Source organism: Thalassophryne amazonica, chromosome 8 (genome assembly GCF_902500255.1).
Source record: "Thalassophryne amazonica chromosome 8, fThaAma1.1, whole genome shotgun sequence".
NCBI lineage: Eukaryota > Metazoa > Chordata > Actinopteri > Batrachoidiformes > Batrachoididae > Thalassophryne > Thalassophryne amazonica.
The window spans coordinates 32,176,242-32,192,246 of NC_047110.1; the positions used below are offsets into that span (position 1 = coordinate 32,176,242).

The 16,005-nt window shown below is 42.4% G+C and overlaps 1 protein-coding gene across 3 annotated transcripts in view; it reads right to left on the bottom strand.

Moving 5' to 3' along the window:
• The window catches only part of sin3aa (SIN3 transcription regulator family member Aa), an 86,084-nt gene that overhangs the window by 18,986 nt on the left and 51,093 nt on the right, over positions 1-16,005 (bottom strand). For all 3 annotated transcript variants that reach the window (XM_034175975.1, XM_034175974.1, XM_034175976.1), the window contains exons 10-17: positions 13,266-13,384; positions 12,973-13,183; positions 10,255-10,371; positions 8,427-8,665; positions 6,534-6,717; positions 5,814-6,390; positions 4,172-4,341; positions 3,552-3,725 (exon numbers count right to left, since the gene is read on the bottom strand). In XM_034175975.1, coding sequence (XP_034031866.1) covers positions 3,552-3,725; positions 4,172-4,341; positions 5,814-6,390; positions 6,534-6,717; positions 8,427-8,665; positions 10,255-10,371; positions 12,973-13,183; positions 13,266-13,384 — 1,791 coding nt within the window. The remainder of the gene's footprint in view (positions 1-3,551; positions 3,726-4,171; positions 4,342-5,813; positions 6,391-6,533; positions 6,718-8,426; positions 8,666-10,254; positions 10,372-12,972; positions 13,184-13,265; positions 13,385-16,005) is intronic.

Below are 16,005 nucleotides of genomic sequence, written 5' to 3' on the forward strand. Positions count from 1 at the left end.
CGAAGTAGACCAAAAAAAAACCCCTCAAAATCAGCTTACCTTGTCATATTACAACCCCAATTCCAATAAAGTTGGAACATTGTATAAAATGTAAATAATAACAATACAATGATTTGCAAATCCTCTTCAACCTATATTCAGTAGAATACACCACAAAGACAAGATAGTTAATGTTCAAACTGATAAATGTTATTGTTTTTGTGCAAATATTTTTATTTTGAAATGGATGCCTGCAATGCATTTCAAAAAGGTTGGGACAGTGGCAACAAAAGACTGGGAAAGTTGATGAATTCTCAAAGAACATCTGTTTGGAACATTCCACAGGTGAACAGGTTAATTGGAAACAGGTGAGTGTCATGATTGGGTATAAAAGAAGCATCCCCAAAAGTCTGAGCCGTTCACAAGAAAAGATAGGGCAAGGATCACCACTTTTTGAACAACTGCGTGAAAAAAAAAAGCCCAACAGTTTAAGAACAATGCTTCTCAACATTCAATTGCAAAGAATTTAGGGATTCCATCATCTACAGTCCATAACATAATCAGAAGATTCAGAGAATCTGGAGAACTTTCTACATGCAAGCAACAAGGCCGAAAACCAACAATGAATGCCTGTGACCTTCGATCCCCCAGACAGCACTGCATTAAAAACCAACATTATTGTGTAAAGGATCTTACCGCTTGGGCTCAGGAACACTTCAGAAAACCATTGTCAGTTAACACAGTTCATTGCTACATGTACAAGTGCTAGTTAAAACTCTACCATGCAAAGCAAAAGCCATACATCAACAACATCCAGAAACGCCGCCGCCTTCTCTGGGCCCGAGCACATTTGAAATGGACAGACGCAAAGAGGAAACGTGTGCTGTGGTCTGATGAGTTCACATTTCAGATTGTTTTTGGAAATCATGGACGTTGTGTCCTTGAGACAAAAGAGGAAAAAGACCATCCAGATTGTTAACAGCGCAAAGTTCAAAAGCCAGCATCTGTGATGGTATGGGGGTGTGTTAGTGCCCAATTAGTGTCCTCAGTTCCCAAACACTTATTGAGTGTTGTTAGAAGGAAAGGTGATGTAACACAGTGGTAAACATACCACTGTCTCAACTTTTTTGAAACGTGTTGCAGGCATCCATTTCAAAATGAGCAAATATTTGCACAAAAACAATAAAGTTTATCAGTTTGAACATTAAATATCTTGTCTTTGTGGTGTATTCAATTGAATATAGGTTGAAGAGGATTTGCAAATCACTGTATTCTGTTTGTATTTACATTTTACACAACGTCCCAACTTCATTGGGATTGGGGTTGTACAATAGTTTCGACCATTTGAAGCATGATTCCTTCCTGGATGGTGATGATTTCTTCATTTGGAGTGGGTTCGGGATCTTCTTCCTCCTCTTCTGGCTGCTGCATGTCACCAATGAGGGCTTTGTCAGTGCGGACGATTCTGGATGATTCAAAGATTTTGGATGTGACTCTAGCTGGAATTTATACACATGCCCACCACATGTGTGGCCAGAATTTACACATGCGACTGCCACACGTGACGGGTGCATGTGTAAATTCCGGCCCAATCTGAACCGGCAGTAAGGATCCAAAAAGTTGCATCTAAAAACTCTGAATCATCCAGAATCTTCTGCACAGAATTGTTCGCCCTCATCGCTGACATGCAGCAGCCGGAGGAGAAAGAAGAAATCATCGTCCAGAATTTTCCGCACTGACAATCCCTCCCAACAGTCAAATCAAAAGTGACTTTTATACAGTAGTCTAAATTTTCGGAGTCCACAAATAAACCACGAGTAAAACCAAAACGCGCCTTATGCAAACTCGAGTTAATGAGGTTTACCTGTACTTGAATTAATTTTCATACACTCAACAAAAATATAAATGCAACACTTTTGGTTTTGCTCCCATTTTGTATGAGATGAACTCAAAGATCTAAAACTTTTTTCACATACACAATATCACCATTTCCCTCAAATATTGTTCATAAACCAGTCTAAATCTGTGATAGTGAGCACTTCTCCTTTGCTGAGATAATCCATCCCACCTCACAGGTGTGCCATATCAAGATGCTGATTAGACACCATGATTAGTGCACAGGTGTGCCTTAGACTGTCCACAATAAAAGGCCACTCTGAAAGGTGCAGTTTTATCACACAGCACAATGCCACAGATGTCGCAAGATTTGAGGGAGCGTGCAATTGGCATGCTGACAGCAGGAATGTCAACCAGAGCTGTTGCTCGTGTATTGAATGTTCATTTCTCTACCATAAGCCATCTCCAAAGGCGTTTCAGAGAATTTGGCAGTACATCCAACCAGCCTCACAACCGCAGACCACGTGTAACCACACCAGCCCAGGACCTCCACATCCAGCATGTTCACCTCCAAGATCGTCTGAGACCAGCCACTCGGACAGCTGCTGAAACAGTCGGTTTGCATAACCAAAGAATTTCTGCACAAACTGTCAGAAACCGTCTCAGGGAAGCTCATCTGCATGCTCATCGTCCTCATCGGGGTCTCGACCTGACTCCAGTTCATCGTCGTAACTGACTTCAGTGGGCAAATGCTCACATTCGCTGGCGTTTGGCATGTTGGAGAGGTGTTCTCTTCACGGATGAATCCCAGTTCACACTGTTCAGGGCAGATGGCAGACAGCGTGTGTGGCGTCGTGTGGGTTAGCGGTTTTCTGATGTCAATGTTGTGGATCGAGTGGCCCATGGTGGCGGTGGGGTTATGGTATAGGCAGCCGTCTGTTATGGACGAAGAACACAGGTGCATTTTATTGATGGCATTTTGAATGCACAGAGATACCGTGACGAGATCCTGAGGCCCATTGTTGTGCCATACATCCAAGAACATCACCTCATGTTGCAGCAGGATAATGCACGGCCCCATGTTGCAAGGATCTGTACACAATTCGTGGAAGCTGAAAATGTCCCAGTTCTTGCATGGCTGGCATACTCACCGGACATGTCACCCATTGAGCATGTTTGGGATGCTCTGGACCGGCGTATACGACAGCGTGTACCAGTTCCTGCCAATATCCAGCAACTTCGCACAGCCATTGAAGAGGAGTGGTCCAACATTCCACAGGCCACAATTGACAACCTGATCAACTCTATGCGAAGGAGATGTGTTGCACTGCATGAGGCAAATGGTGGTCACACCAGATACTGACTGGTATCCCCCCCCCCCCAATAAAACAAAACTGCACCTTTCAGAGTGGCATTTTATTGTGGACAGTCTAAGGCACACCTGTGCACTAATCATGGTGTCTAATCAGCATTTTGATATGGCACACCTGTGAGGTGGGATGGATTATCTCAGCAAAGGAGAAGTGCTCACTATCACAGATTTAGACTGGTTTGTGAACAATATTTGAGGGAAATGGTGATATTGTGTATATGGAAAAAGTTTTAGATCTGTGAGTTCATCTCATACAAAATGGGAGCAAAACCAAAAGTGTTGCGTTTATATTTTTGTTGAGTGTATTTTAAGAACCATGTCAAATTCCCCAGATTTTGAAAAAGTCAAAGGTTTTGATATTTACCTTGAAGCAGTTCTCATCAGACATGAGTTGCTCAGCTTTCCTCTGGTAGATGGCCTCTGCGGAGCTCCTCGACGGCTGGGTGGACATGGTTCCGCCGGTGGCCTCGTTAGCGATCTCTGCCAGGTACAGATCTGTCACCTGGATGCAGATCTCGTCAGTCACGATGTGCTGAAGCTGTAGGAGAGAAGCATGGAGCTTGAGCGGATTTTTCTTAGGCTGAGTCCATACTTCAAACATGCAGTCAGTCTCAACAGTGAGCACAAAGACAGCAAATTCAGAAAGTTGCCAGAGTGATGCAAATGTGCCTCAAAAAAAATGAAGCCGAAGCAGCCAAAAACAACCTCTCTATTTTCCCATTTGTGGCAGTTTGAGAGTTCACACCTGAGAAAAATGGACAGACAAACAAGCAAAAAAAAAAGGAGTTCAAATGATGACCAACTGGCAGAGAACAGGAGATCAACAGACCCACCGAAAGCAAAGATGCCAGGTCGCTTTGACAATACATAAGAACCACAACATGGAGATAGTACATTCATGACAAACAGCTTTTGTACTCTGGACAAATATGTAAAACAGGCTGGCTCAAGAAACCACAGAGTAAATAATAAATGACTTTTTACCTGTCGGACAATGCTCTGGATGAGCTTATCCATTGTGAAGGTGATGAACGCGTGAATAGTGAACATTTCTCGGAGTGAATCCTCATACTGGGACGCTTCCATATTCCCATCCAGCAAATTGCGAACCATCTCCAAAAAGGCTGAGTAATAATCTTCAACTTCGATATCCACTAGATTAAAAAAAGAAGTAGATGAATGAGATTTGACTGGTGACAATTTAATTCAGTCACTTGAAATGTAACATGTTAATTTTTTCAGCATGAATGATTTGAAAAATCATCATTTGAAAAATAAATGTTTTTTCCCCCACTAGTTAACAAAGGAAAGAATGAACAGCAGCATTATACATCGGCGTTTCTACAGTAAAAGGGAAGATTCCAGTCCCATTGCTGACTCAGCTGTAGATTAGCTGAACACCTGACGGAGCTGATCTGTGCTCATAAGTTCTGGGACAAATGAAAAATGTGCAACATTTTGAGTCCTGAGGAGCAGGATTTGGAAACAGTGATCGTATTGTGTTATTTTAATATGATATCATATGAGTATATGAATTATCCCAAGGTGGTTTCCACGCCGGGTATATGTTGGACACAAGTGGTTCGTATGTTTGCCTCCCAACGAGAACGTCCCCGGCATATTACATAGCACCAGAGGGCCGACTAATAACAAGTGAGTATATGAAATGTTGTTTTTTTCCCCCTTCTTTTTTTAAGAAAAGAAAGACAAACTACTCCATCAAGACCAGGAGATGCTGATCACGATGATGCCATACAACTAAAGCCTCGGTCCCACCGAATAATAAGCCATGAATAATGAGCCATGCATGGGTGTGTCAGCGATTATCGTATATACGTATCCGCTACTAAGGCGCCTCTATGTGCCTCTCTGTACCTCACATGTGCCAGGTATCAGCCTCAAGTGAGCCATGACCGACCTGTCATGTGAGCCCCGTCCAGCCTCGAACGGCTCGTGTCGCCACATATGATCCATGTAGCGCCATGTAATGCGACGTTGGTGCACGTTTAGACATGGGTTTGGTCCAAACCTCCAGCCCGCCCACACTTGGTCCCTTTAAAGTGTGGGTTTTCAATTCACAGCATCCATTCAAGATGTCACATTTTTTAAATGCAAAAGTCCAAAAATAGACGCCCCAGTACAGTCCGGCCGGTGTGCGGCAGATGGTTCTCTTTTCTGTCCTCACAACAGACGAGAGGCCGGTAGCGACTTTAATCAGCTGAAAAGTGAGTCATGAGTGACATATTTAAATGGGTTTGACTGAGGTTGATGATTTAGATGATTTGCCGGTTCTGATTTAGAAGAAGAAGGTCCACAATCAACCAACTATGGAAATGATCATTTTCCACAATACATTCTTGGAAAGCGTAACGGCCCAACTGCAGAGTAATTTTTCATGCAGCAGCACAACAGGCGTTAAACGTTACGCTGTTATAATGCTGGTGAGAACCCTGGGCCTTGGGCAGGGGTTACATATTAGGCTGTTTACAACCACAGCCCAGCACTATTTTCAGATTTGTGTATTTACTGAAAAATACCATATTTGGTGCCAGAACTGCAGCAGAATAAAGGCCAACCAGTGTTAAGTATTTTATGAATGTGTGAGGGGCCTGTAAGTGTAACTCACTTGGTTCCTTTAGTCTCAGCTGGATGGCTGGATTGTCGTTCTTCTCCCTCTTGAGCCCCAGCACTTCTCTCTCCCAGTCACGTTCCCTGACATCCTCCTCGATCTGGCGCTCTGCCTGCCCGTAAATCCGTAGCAGTCGTGAGCACAGTGTCTGGTGCAAGCGCAGGAAGATGTACCAGTTGTTGTTAACATAGAAAAGGTTGTAAGGGTCGTCACAGCCATGCAGTTTCTGTGCTGTCGTGTTGCTAAACAGCAACTTGGATTTGGAGGGACTTCCGCTGCCAGGAACACCGTTGTGTTTTTTAGAAGCCCCTTCCTCAATACCCATCTCTTCTTCTTCCTCCTCCTCTTCTATGTCCGATAGCTCGCCGCGCTGCGCAAACAGCATGTCGGGGATGAAGTGATAGATGATCTGTTTGATCTTGTATTTGTCCTCTTTCTGAATACTGGTCTGCCTCTTAACATGGTGGACGATGAGTGCCGCTGCGTCTTCCAGGATCTGGCTGTCCTCATATGGCAGAGTCAGGTGGGGGCCCGTGGGTGGGGAAGCATTGTCTTCTGATGCCTGCTCCTGGCGCTGCAAAGCAACAATACAAATCTAATGTCAGTATTTGCATATAGTTAATGTAATGTGACACAAACAAAGAAACAAAAATAAAAAAGAAACATTTTGTTTCAGTTGATTATGGCCCATCACATCAGAAACAGTAGGAAATTTACTTCATCATAGATGCTTTCAATTTCATTCAACAGGGACTTGGAGCGAAACACTTTGGTGTCGTTCTGTTTGAAGTTGATGCCTTGATGGTCGAGGGATTTGAGGTAATACTTCTCATTCTGTTCCCTCCAGATCTTGTTGAAGCCTCTTTGGGCTTCCCGCCACTCTTCATCCTTGGTCTTTAACCTGAACAGAAAACAAAATGTTGGTAAAGTGATAGTAGTGTGCCTGAACAGTCTGTTATATTTACAGTTAAAACCCATGGCTTCAGATTTAGATTCAGATTTAGAAGGCTGCGTTGGGATTGGGTCCCGCCAGGTCCCGCGAGACTCAACACGAATCTTGCAGAAGTGGGCGGTCTAAACTCTGCAGCGGACAGGAGTGGGAGGCTAAACATAAATACTGCGGGAACAGAAGCAACAAGATGACTCAGTCAACAAAGGAGAATAGTGTAAAGTATGCATGTCCACACACTACTTTCATCTTAAATAATTTAGCAGGAATGAGCAGAGAGAGAGAGAGAGAGAGAGAGTGGAGTGCAGCGAGTCTGTCTCTCTCTGTGTCACAGCGCAGTGAGTAACTGAACAGTCAAATGAAAGTGTCTTTAAACTGAAAACAACCAAATAGTAACACTATTCCTGATCAGTGCATCAAAAGATAATACAGGCCAGGGATTCAACGAAACACACAATCTCATGAATTTAATAATAGCCTAAATGATGTGTTTTCTCCCACGAGATGGAAGAATACACAAAATCAATGCATCTCTATTATTGTGCACTCAGCGTTTAACTGAGGCTGGATTGGTGGACACACCCATTGCAGGAGCGGGTGGGACTGTAACATAGACGTTGCGGGTGCAGGAAGGAATGGTCAGAATTTCAGCGGGGCAGGAAGAAGAATATAGTCCTGTGCAAGGCTCTAATTAAGACCTTTAACTGTGTGATAAACACATTGTTGTATTTTTGTACAATGACAAATAAAGAAAGATCTAAGCTTGTTCAGTGCTACAGCAATATTTTGTTTTCCAGCTTGCATTGTAAATTCGTTTATCTGCACATGCTCAGCCTTTGGGATCAGAGATGGGAAGAGTTTATGGAGTTATGAGATTTCTGGTAAGATGTACTTGGCAATATACTGTAGATACATTTGCAGAAAAATGAACATCAAAGCCTTTGTGGTTGTGGTGCTTCCTGTCTTAATCAATGTAAAACCTCAAGAATAAGCAATGAGCTAAGGTGACAACCAGATGTCTTTGGTCCTAGGTCTCTTTGGAAAATCCTTGGGTACCACTGGAATGGCTTTGTGTCAAACAAGCAATTACTCACGGAAACTCAAATATAGAGTTTCACTTGCATTGTAAAGCAAACATCAGCTACAACATTTTTGCCATGTGACACATTTCTCTGGGCATGATCCCACACGTAGGTGCCTCAGTGTTGAGGACCCTAGTGGCCAGAAAAGACAGACGAGATGCCCATGCTGCAGCAGATAGATGGCTGCTTTCCAGAGGTGGGAATGGAATGGGAATGGTGCCTGGGCGGTTGCTGTCTAGGAGCCAGTGTGGTTCCATATTGTGCGGTTTGTGGATGCTGCAACATGTGGCTCCCAGCACATGCTCCCATTTCCATGATTGTGTGCAGAATCGAAATTCTCAGACAACCCCGTTAAATTCAAATAATGTAAACTCCTGTAGGTTGTTCTTCCATCATGTGATACACTGATTTAGAATACTGCCATAAACTGACATACTATATCAAAGTATAGTGGAAATTTCTCCACTCAACCAGTGTTATGTTGATGTACATTATCTCCAGAAACTGAAACCACTCAGTTAAAAACAAACTGAACTTTTAAGACATCAAGGTGTAATCTAGCTTTGGTACAATACTTACCTTTTCAGCACAATGGGAACAGATACAGCCGGATTTTTCTTCAAGCCGTCGATGATGTCAGGTGCTTTGTCTCCATATATCCTCTGGACGGCTTTACGATGTAAAACCTCAGAGGAGCCGCCCAGTGTGTTGTCCAAGCGAAATTTGGCCTGCTCCTCGGCAGACATGCGGGACAATTTCCGCTGTACTGTCTCCAGGACTCGGATGGTAGCCAGATTGGTCTCCAACACCACATCCAGCTACGGCAAGAAAAACACAACTTTCTGTTCTGTGTGTGATCTATTTACTTTTCATGAAAGTGACAATTTCTTTACTATAGTTCCACATATTTCCTTGTGGATTATACAGTACTGCCTGAATGTTTGTGAACCCCTTGAGCTTTCACATGGTGTCTTGGTGGCTTTCCTCACTCGTCTTCTTCTTGCACAGTTCCTTAGTTTTTGAGAACTGTGGCCTCCACAGATTTACCATCGAGTAACATACTGTTTGTATTTCTTCATAACTGATGTCGGTAAATAAAGTCCAAGACCTAATCAGATTTCTTGAAAATGTACATGTATCCATCCCTTGACTTGTCTGAAGAAGGCTGCATGTAAAAGTGATGATTTATATGTGTTACACTAAAGGGGGCACTCACTTATTCACGCCATCATTTTGGCTCTTAGATTTCTATTTCTTTTAATTCATGATGTACAGATTACTTTTCACTGTGAGCTTAAATGGCATCATTTTAGAAATTTTAATATTAAAAAGCCTGAATTTTTGTTTTGTTTTTTGTTGTCCTTAAAAATTCCAAACATATAAAAGCTCATGGGATTGACAAACTTTCAAGCAGCACTGCCTGTACTTTAACTCCTCTGTTGCTTCCTGAAAATCAAAGACCTTTTTCAAATAAACTCTAAAGTTCTGGTCACATGGCACCAACAAAGCACAATGAAGCCCAAACAAAACAAGAAATCCGGAATGATTTTTGGAGGCATCGTTTAACCGTCGTCCAGCTTCATTCTTGAAGCTGGCGCTTCATCAGAATTTTCAAACTCCTGGAAAATGTGAATGAATCCCAACGACAACCTCAATTCATCCGTATTCTGTTTTTCCTTCTGTGTTGACGGTTCCTGATCGTTTGCATAGTTTCCGTAATGTCAGCGTTCCGTCTGACTGTTGTCCAACTTTGTCCAACCTCCCAAGTCCGACGTCCTGCACGAACGTTGACGATATCTGAACGGATTAATAACTAAAGCTCCGACGAGCTGAGCATAACATCCTTGTATCATTGATGACTCGTCCATGTTTGGGGCAAAAAGCAACATTGTCATACAGAAACAATAGTGGGAAGAACATTTTATCTACAGTAACTATTTAGGCATGTTCCAGCCGTTTGTGGCTGGCCTGCGTGTGCACACACGTTGTTGTTGTGAAGACAAACAACATCTCTCACCTGTTGTCAAGACAACCAAATCCCGCACCTGCAAGTGCTGCAGACATGAGGACAGGGCTGGCTGCACTCAACCTCAAACCCACTGCCGGTCACATCACTGTGATTGTTTCATTTTGATTTTGTTTAAAGTGTCAAAGGTCGACGTCTGCTTCGTTTTTTTTTTCGTTAGTTTTGGCTTTGTTTCGTTCCTTTTTTGTGATCTTGATTCGCAGGCTTTTCGGTGATGGAAAAGGTGCAGGATCATCAACCTTTTCTCGACGATTTGTGACTTTTTTCCCTTCGTTCAGCTGTTGTCCTGTGCTGTGTGACCGGGTCCTAACATATGTTGTAGTAGGAAAAGCTTAACCACTTGAACCATACAAATTCTTTCACCATGGCATCCCAGCTCACCTCAAATCGTTCATCTTCACATCTGTAAATATGTTCCTCATACTGAGTCTTCTTAGAGCTGACAAATGTTGAGTCTTCAGACCAGGAAGGGAAGGAAACCCAGGTGTCATTCAAAACCTGAACACGGGGATGGGGGGGGGGGGGGGGGGAGAGGGAGAGAGAGAGAGAGAGAGAGAGAGAGAGAGAGAGAGAGAGAGAGAGGAAAAATAAGGAGTTGAAACTCATACTTGTTATACACTCATTGTTAATGACTGAATAAATACAGCTACAATTTAAATGATCAGACATGTTGCCAAACTAGAATGATTTAGAATAAAGATTTGACACAAGCAAGCAGACCCAGAGGAGCCACGACACTCCCACTGCTAATCTGCGTGGAGAAACCGTTCACCTTTTATTAGTGTTGCTCCATTACTGGCTGCATAAAGGAAAACAAAATTCTTTTTTAACCCTATGTTTGACTTACGAATTGCAATCAAATGCAGCATTAGGCACCTTCAAATCCAGGGGCCTCATTTATTAATGTTCAGATTTGTGCTTAAAATGTGTGTATGAACATTTCTCTGTAAAGTATGGAATTTATCAACTTGTACTTAGATTAAAAAATGTGTGTAAATAAATGCACATCTCTGACTGTGCGTAGGCACACCATCTAGTGGTAGAACAGGGGAACTGCAACTAGAAAGCATTGCTGATTTGATTAGATAGAACTTTACTAATCCCTTGGGAAGACTCCCTCAGGGAAAATGAGGTTCCACCAGCATTGTATAGCAGCACATAGGGTAAGAAGCACACAGAGTATCGAAAGTGAAAGTAAAAAACAACTGCAAATATAACTTAGGTTGACCATATTTTGGTTACCAAAAACCATGACAGCCTGGCAATGAAATATTCAAATACTTGAAGTTTACTTAAAGATGCTCAAAGATGAAAAACACTGAAAACCAGGACATTTTCATCACTTTCTTAAAAAAAAAACAAAAAAAAAACACAACAACCCAGGACGGCCAGGACAGAACGTACAAACAGGACATGTTCTGGGAAAACAGGACCGTTTGGTCACACTAATATAAATACCAGGAATACTGCTCGCTACTGGTTTACTGACTACTACTGTTCCTCTCCTTCCTGTTCTCTGTCTTTCTGTTACTACCCCCCCCCCCAATATCACAACATGCAACTGCATCCACATACATTCTTCATTTTCAAAAATTAATAAGTACACAGTTAGTACTTATGTCAAGATTGAAAAAGACGTGTAGCCTCACTGGTGTCAAAACCTACCATAGATACCTGCGTGCAATAAAGAGCAGGTAACAGTCGATCTACGTCTGTTACTTCAAGGCAAAATGAAAACGGCTTCCTTCCTGCAAATTTATATTAAAAATATGCCCATTTTATTTTCGCCACTCAAATAAGTAATTGTCTACCAATTCGGTTAATTGTAAAGATTTATGATAGTTGTTGTGGTGAGTGTGGTAAACCTTCTTACAGCTTGCTAAAATCATGTCCGGAAGAAATTGTGATGTCTAAAATAAGAAACATGACACCGTCAATGAGTAGTTGTTATGGATGATGGGGTTTAAAACTCCTGGTTGATAGACTGCCGCCACCTAGTGGTGTATTCATTTGAGCTGTCTACTACTACAAGCAAAAGGTTTGCCATGGTGTCGTACAGCAGCAGCCTGTACTCAAGGTTCCTGAAATGGAACAATGTCTCCACCTGGTGAATATGTACCATTAATGCAGGTACAGTAGAATTTCACCACGAGCTCTAATCCTTTATATTTTTAGTCTCCATGCTGTGTCGTGGGATTTACCAAGAGATGATACTTATCTTATACTAATGTTCAAACCAACAGCATCCACTTGTTTGATAAATACAGATTTGTTTGTACTTACACACATACTACATTTTGTTAATGCGACAGCATTTAGATCCTTTTATAAATAATCTGTAGGGGCGCTGGAAAAAAATCGATTCACGTCCGAATCGCGATTCTTATTTATTCCGATTCTGAATCGATCCAAAATGTCCAAGAATCGATTTTTAAAAAGCATTTTTTTAAAACATTTTCTTGCTTACTCGGTGCGTGTACTGTTTGTCAGGCAACGGCTTCCGTACTACAGCGTCCCCACGAGGGGAGGGTCCGGCGTGCTTCAAACATTCATGAGCTGCAGCTTAGCATGGTGGTCGAAGAGCTAATTCAGCCAGCACAGTCTTTGCTGAAGGCAAATGTTTGAACGCATTTTGGATTTTATTATTTGCTGCATAAGAAGGAGCTTGACATGACTTATGCAGTGTGCAAAATCTGCAAAATGAAAGTCAAGTACTTCGGAAACACTTCAAATCTGCAAGCTCACATGCTACGCTATCACCCGGAGCTAAAAGAGGGGAGCAGCGGTATCTGCTGACTACTGACGAAAATCGATTCTGAATCGAATCGTCACCCCAAGAATCAGAATCAAATTGAATCGTAAATTGTTGGACGATTCACATCCCTAATAATCTGATGAACAAGGGCCCTGAACTGAAGTGGATTTTTACCAAGAAACTTAAAAGACACGTTTAGGAACCTTTGAGACCTATGCAAACTTGTTGCAAAGGAGTGTCTTATGTGAGCTTTAATGCTCAATTCAGTCAAATCTCATCTCAGTGTCATGACTCTTCATGTTCTTATTTGTAATATACACACAGTCCATGAACATCCCTCTTACCTCTTTACAAAGTGGAGTTCTGCCGCTGCACTTGGGCTGCTGGTAGCTTTTTGGAAGAGCTCTGTAACTGGAGCCAAGTCTCTTACAGGAAGCATAATCAATCTCCATGGCGATCCCTTCAGTGGCCCGTTCCTTAGGGTAAGTTTCAATGTGGGACATCTCTCGATAACCCAGGAAGTTTTTAAACCAGTTGAAAAGCTCGGGGAATTTCCTAAATAACCAAAGAATAAATCTGTACTACACAATCATCACAATCATCAATTACGTGCTGAACGAGACAACTGAGTACTTACCCTAAAAAAGGTAGCACCAGCTGCACCAGTTCAGCTCTGGAGATTACCTCCTGGTTGAAGATGACCAGACACCGCAAGAAATTGTCGTAGGCTTCAGCACTTCGTAAGGCTTTGCGCACCTTTGTGGAGAAACAGATATGATTAGAGGTTTTACGAGTCTCAATGAGCTAACTGTTGTTTCATATAGCACTGCACATGAAGCAGCTCTTACACCTGGCCGAGTTCCGCATCAAGGTTTCCCAAACGCCAACATCCAGTCCTGATAAATGAAGCCAACATGAGGATCCTTGAATGGCTACTTGAAGCTGTCTTCAAAAGAGAGTCACTCCCCATAGACCCTCATGTTCAAATTTACAGCATGGCAGAGGTGGGGCGAAGTCAACATAAAGTCACTCTCAAGTCATGAATGAACATGTCCCAAGTCATAATGACCACCAATTGTTTGAAGCTGACTTGAGACTTGACTTGGGACTTGCAGATTGATGACTTGAGAATGACTTGACAGTGACTTCTTTCCACCTCTGCATAATGGTGCAAAAAATGGTTTTGGTCTCTATAGCTAGTTTCTCCCTTCATGACAACTACACAGGGGGTGATAAAAAAACAAAAAAACAAAAACTATTCATTTTAAGATATTTTTACCTCCGCCAAGGAGGTTATGTTTTCGGTCGCATTTGTTTGTCTGTCTGTCTGTCTATTTGTCAGCAGGATAACTCAAAATGTTTTGAATGGATTTTGATGAAATTTTGTGGAGTGATTGGAAATGACAAGAGGAACAAGTGATTAAATTTTAGTGGTGATCCGGATCACGATCCAGAAATTTTTTAAAGGATTCTTCACCATTGCGGGATAGGGGGAATTTTGACATTCTAGTTTCTAACTCCACAAAAACAAGGCAGAAAGGCTTGAAAAAAAATTAGGGTGTAACACAGTCAAATGTTCTATCAAACAACAAAGTTTGGTGATGATCGGATCCGGATTCCGCATCTGGTGATCCAGAATATGCAAAAATATAGGGAAAATAGAAAATGTGTCAGTGTGAGGTGACAAATGAAGCTAGAGATGCACAACTAACACCAAACTGTAGCTGAATCTGTACTGATTCAGTAAGGTGTCATCAGATTTGATGTAGCTTCAAATGTTATGGAGCTAGATCCAGAAGAAAACCATTACCGAAAAATCGTTTTTATACAATAACTTTTGAACTAATAAAGACATAAAAGTGATTCCAAGTTCTAGTGGTATGTTTTCATGGTCAAGGATGTCAAAATTCATATATTTGCAGTTTAGTTGAATAATAAACTGAATTTTGTCTCTTATTTGTTTTTGTCTATAAGCACATGCAATATCAATATCAGTGCTCAGATGACTGTAGCTTCTAGGAAAGGTGCAAGTTGCAATAAACTGTGATGCCAAGCGCTAAGGATACATGCTATCCAATCACAGCAGATGAAACTTTTTTACTACTGAGCAAACATTGTTAGACTTTTTTAGGTTCAATGATTCCACGGCGTGTAGATGTTATGGCGTCAGTGACCCCATGGCCTTGGCGGAGGTTTGCACTCTCTGAGTGCTTCTAGTTAGCTATAAAATTATAATTATGGATGTGATCACTTTGACTGACAGTTGTGTACCAGTGAGCTGTGGCTAGAGCCCTGTAAGTACGAGGTGCTAGTGGCTGTGGACCAATAGTCTTTGCTGTGGCACTCTGCTTAGCATAAGAGGTCTGTCAATAAAGTAACGGTCGTTTTTATTTTTTTCAAAAACTATATGGATTTCATTCATATGTTTTTACGTCAGACATGCTTGAACCCTCGTGCGCATGCGTGAGTTTTTCCACGCCTGTCGGTTACGTCATTCGCCTGTGAGCACGCCTTGGGAAGGAGTGGTCCTTCCCCCTCGTTGGATTTTCATTGTCTTGAAATGGCGGAATGATTTGGACTTTTTTTTCCCATCAGAATTTTTTCAGAAGCTGTTAGAGACTGGCACCTGGAAACCATTCGAAAAATTTATCTGGCTTTCAGTGAAAATTTTACGGGCTTCACAGAGAATAAGGACTGTTACTACAGCTTTAAGGACGGTTGGCGCGCCGCACTCCGAGCTGCGACGACGAGGCACAAACCACCGGATCATTTCTAAACGGATGGCTCTGTGGATACGAGACCATCGTGTGCTCTTTCTCTGGTTATCACAAGAGCTGGACATCAGCCATTTTCCGGCAGATTTCACGTTTAACAAGAGATTTTGTCATGGAAAGCCGCGCGGAGGCTTTGTGCATAATGACCGATTCGCTGTGGAAGCAAGACAAAGGAACACCTCCGTTTCGGCGTGTCAGAGGACAAGTTTGGACATGTCTATCTCGGCTTTCAATGCTTACCAGTCCAGTAAGTATCAGAGAAATTGTGGAGAGCTGGGCATGTCCAAACTTGTCCTCTGACATGCTGAAACGGAGGTGTTCCTTTGTCTCGCTTCATCAGCGAATCGGTCGTGACACGCGAAGCCTCCGTGCGGCTTTCCATGACAAAATCTCTTGTTAAAAGTGAAATCTGCCGGAAAATTGCTGATGTCCAGCTCTTGTGATAACCAGAGAAAGAGCACACAACGGTCTCGTATCCACAGAGCCATCCGTTTTGGAAATGATCCGGTGGTTTGTGCCTCGTCGTCGCAGCTCGGAGCGCGGCGCGCCGACCGTCCTTAAAGCTGTAGTAACAGTCCTTTTCTCTGTGAAGCCCGTAAAATT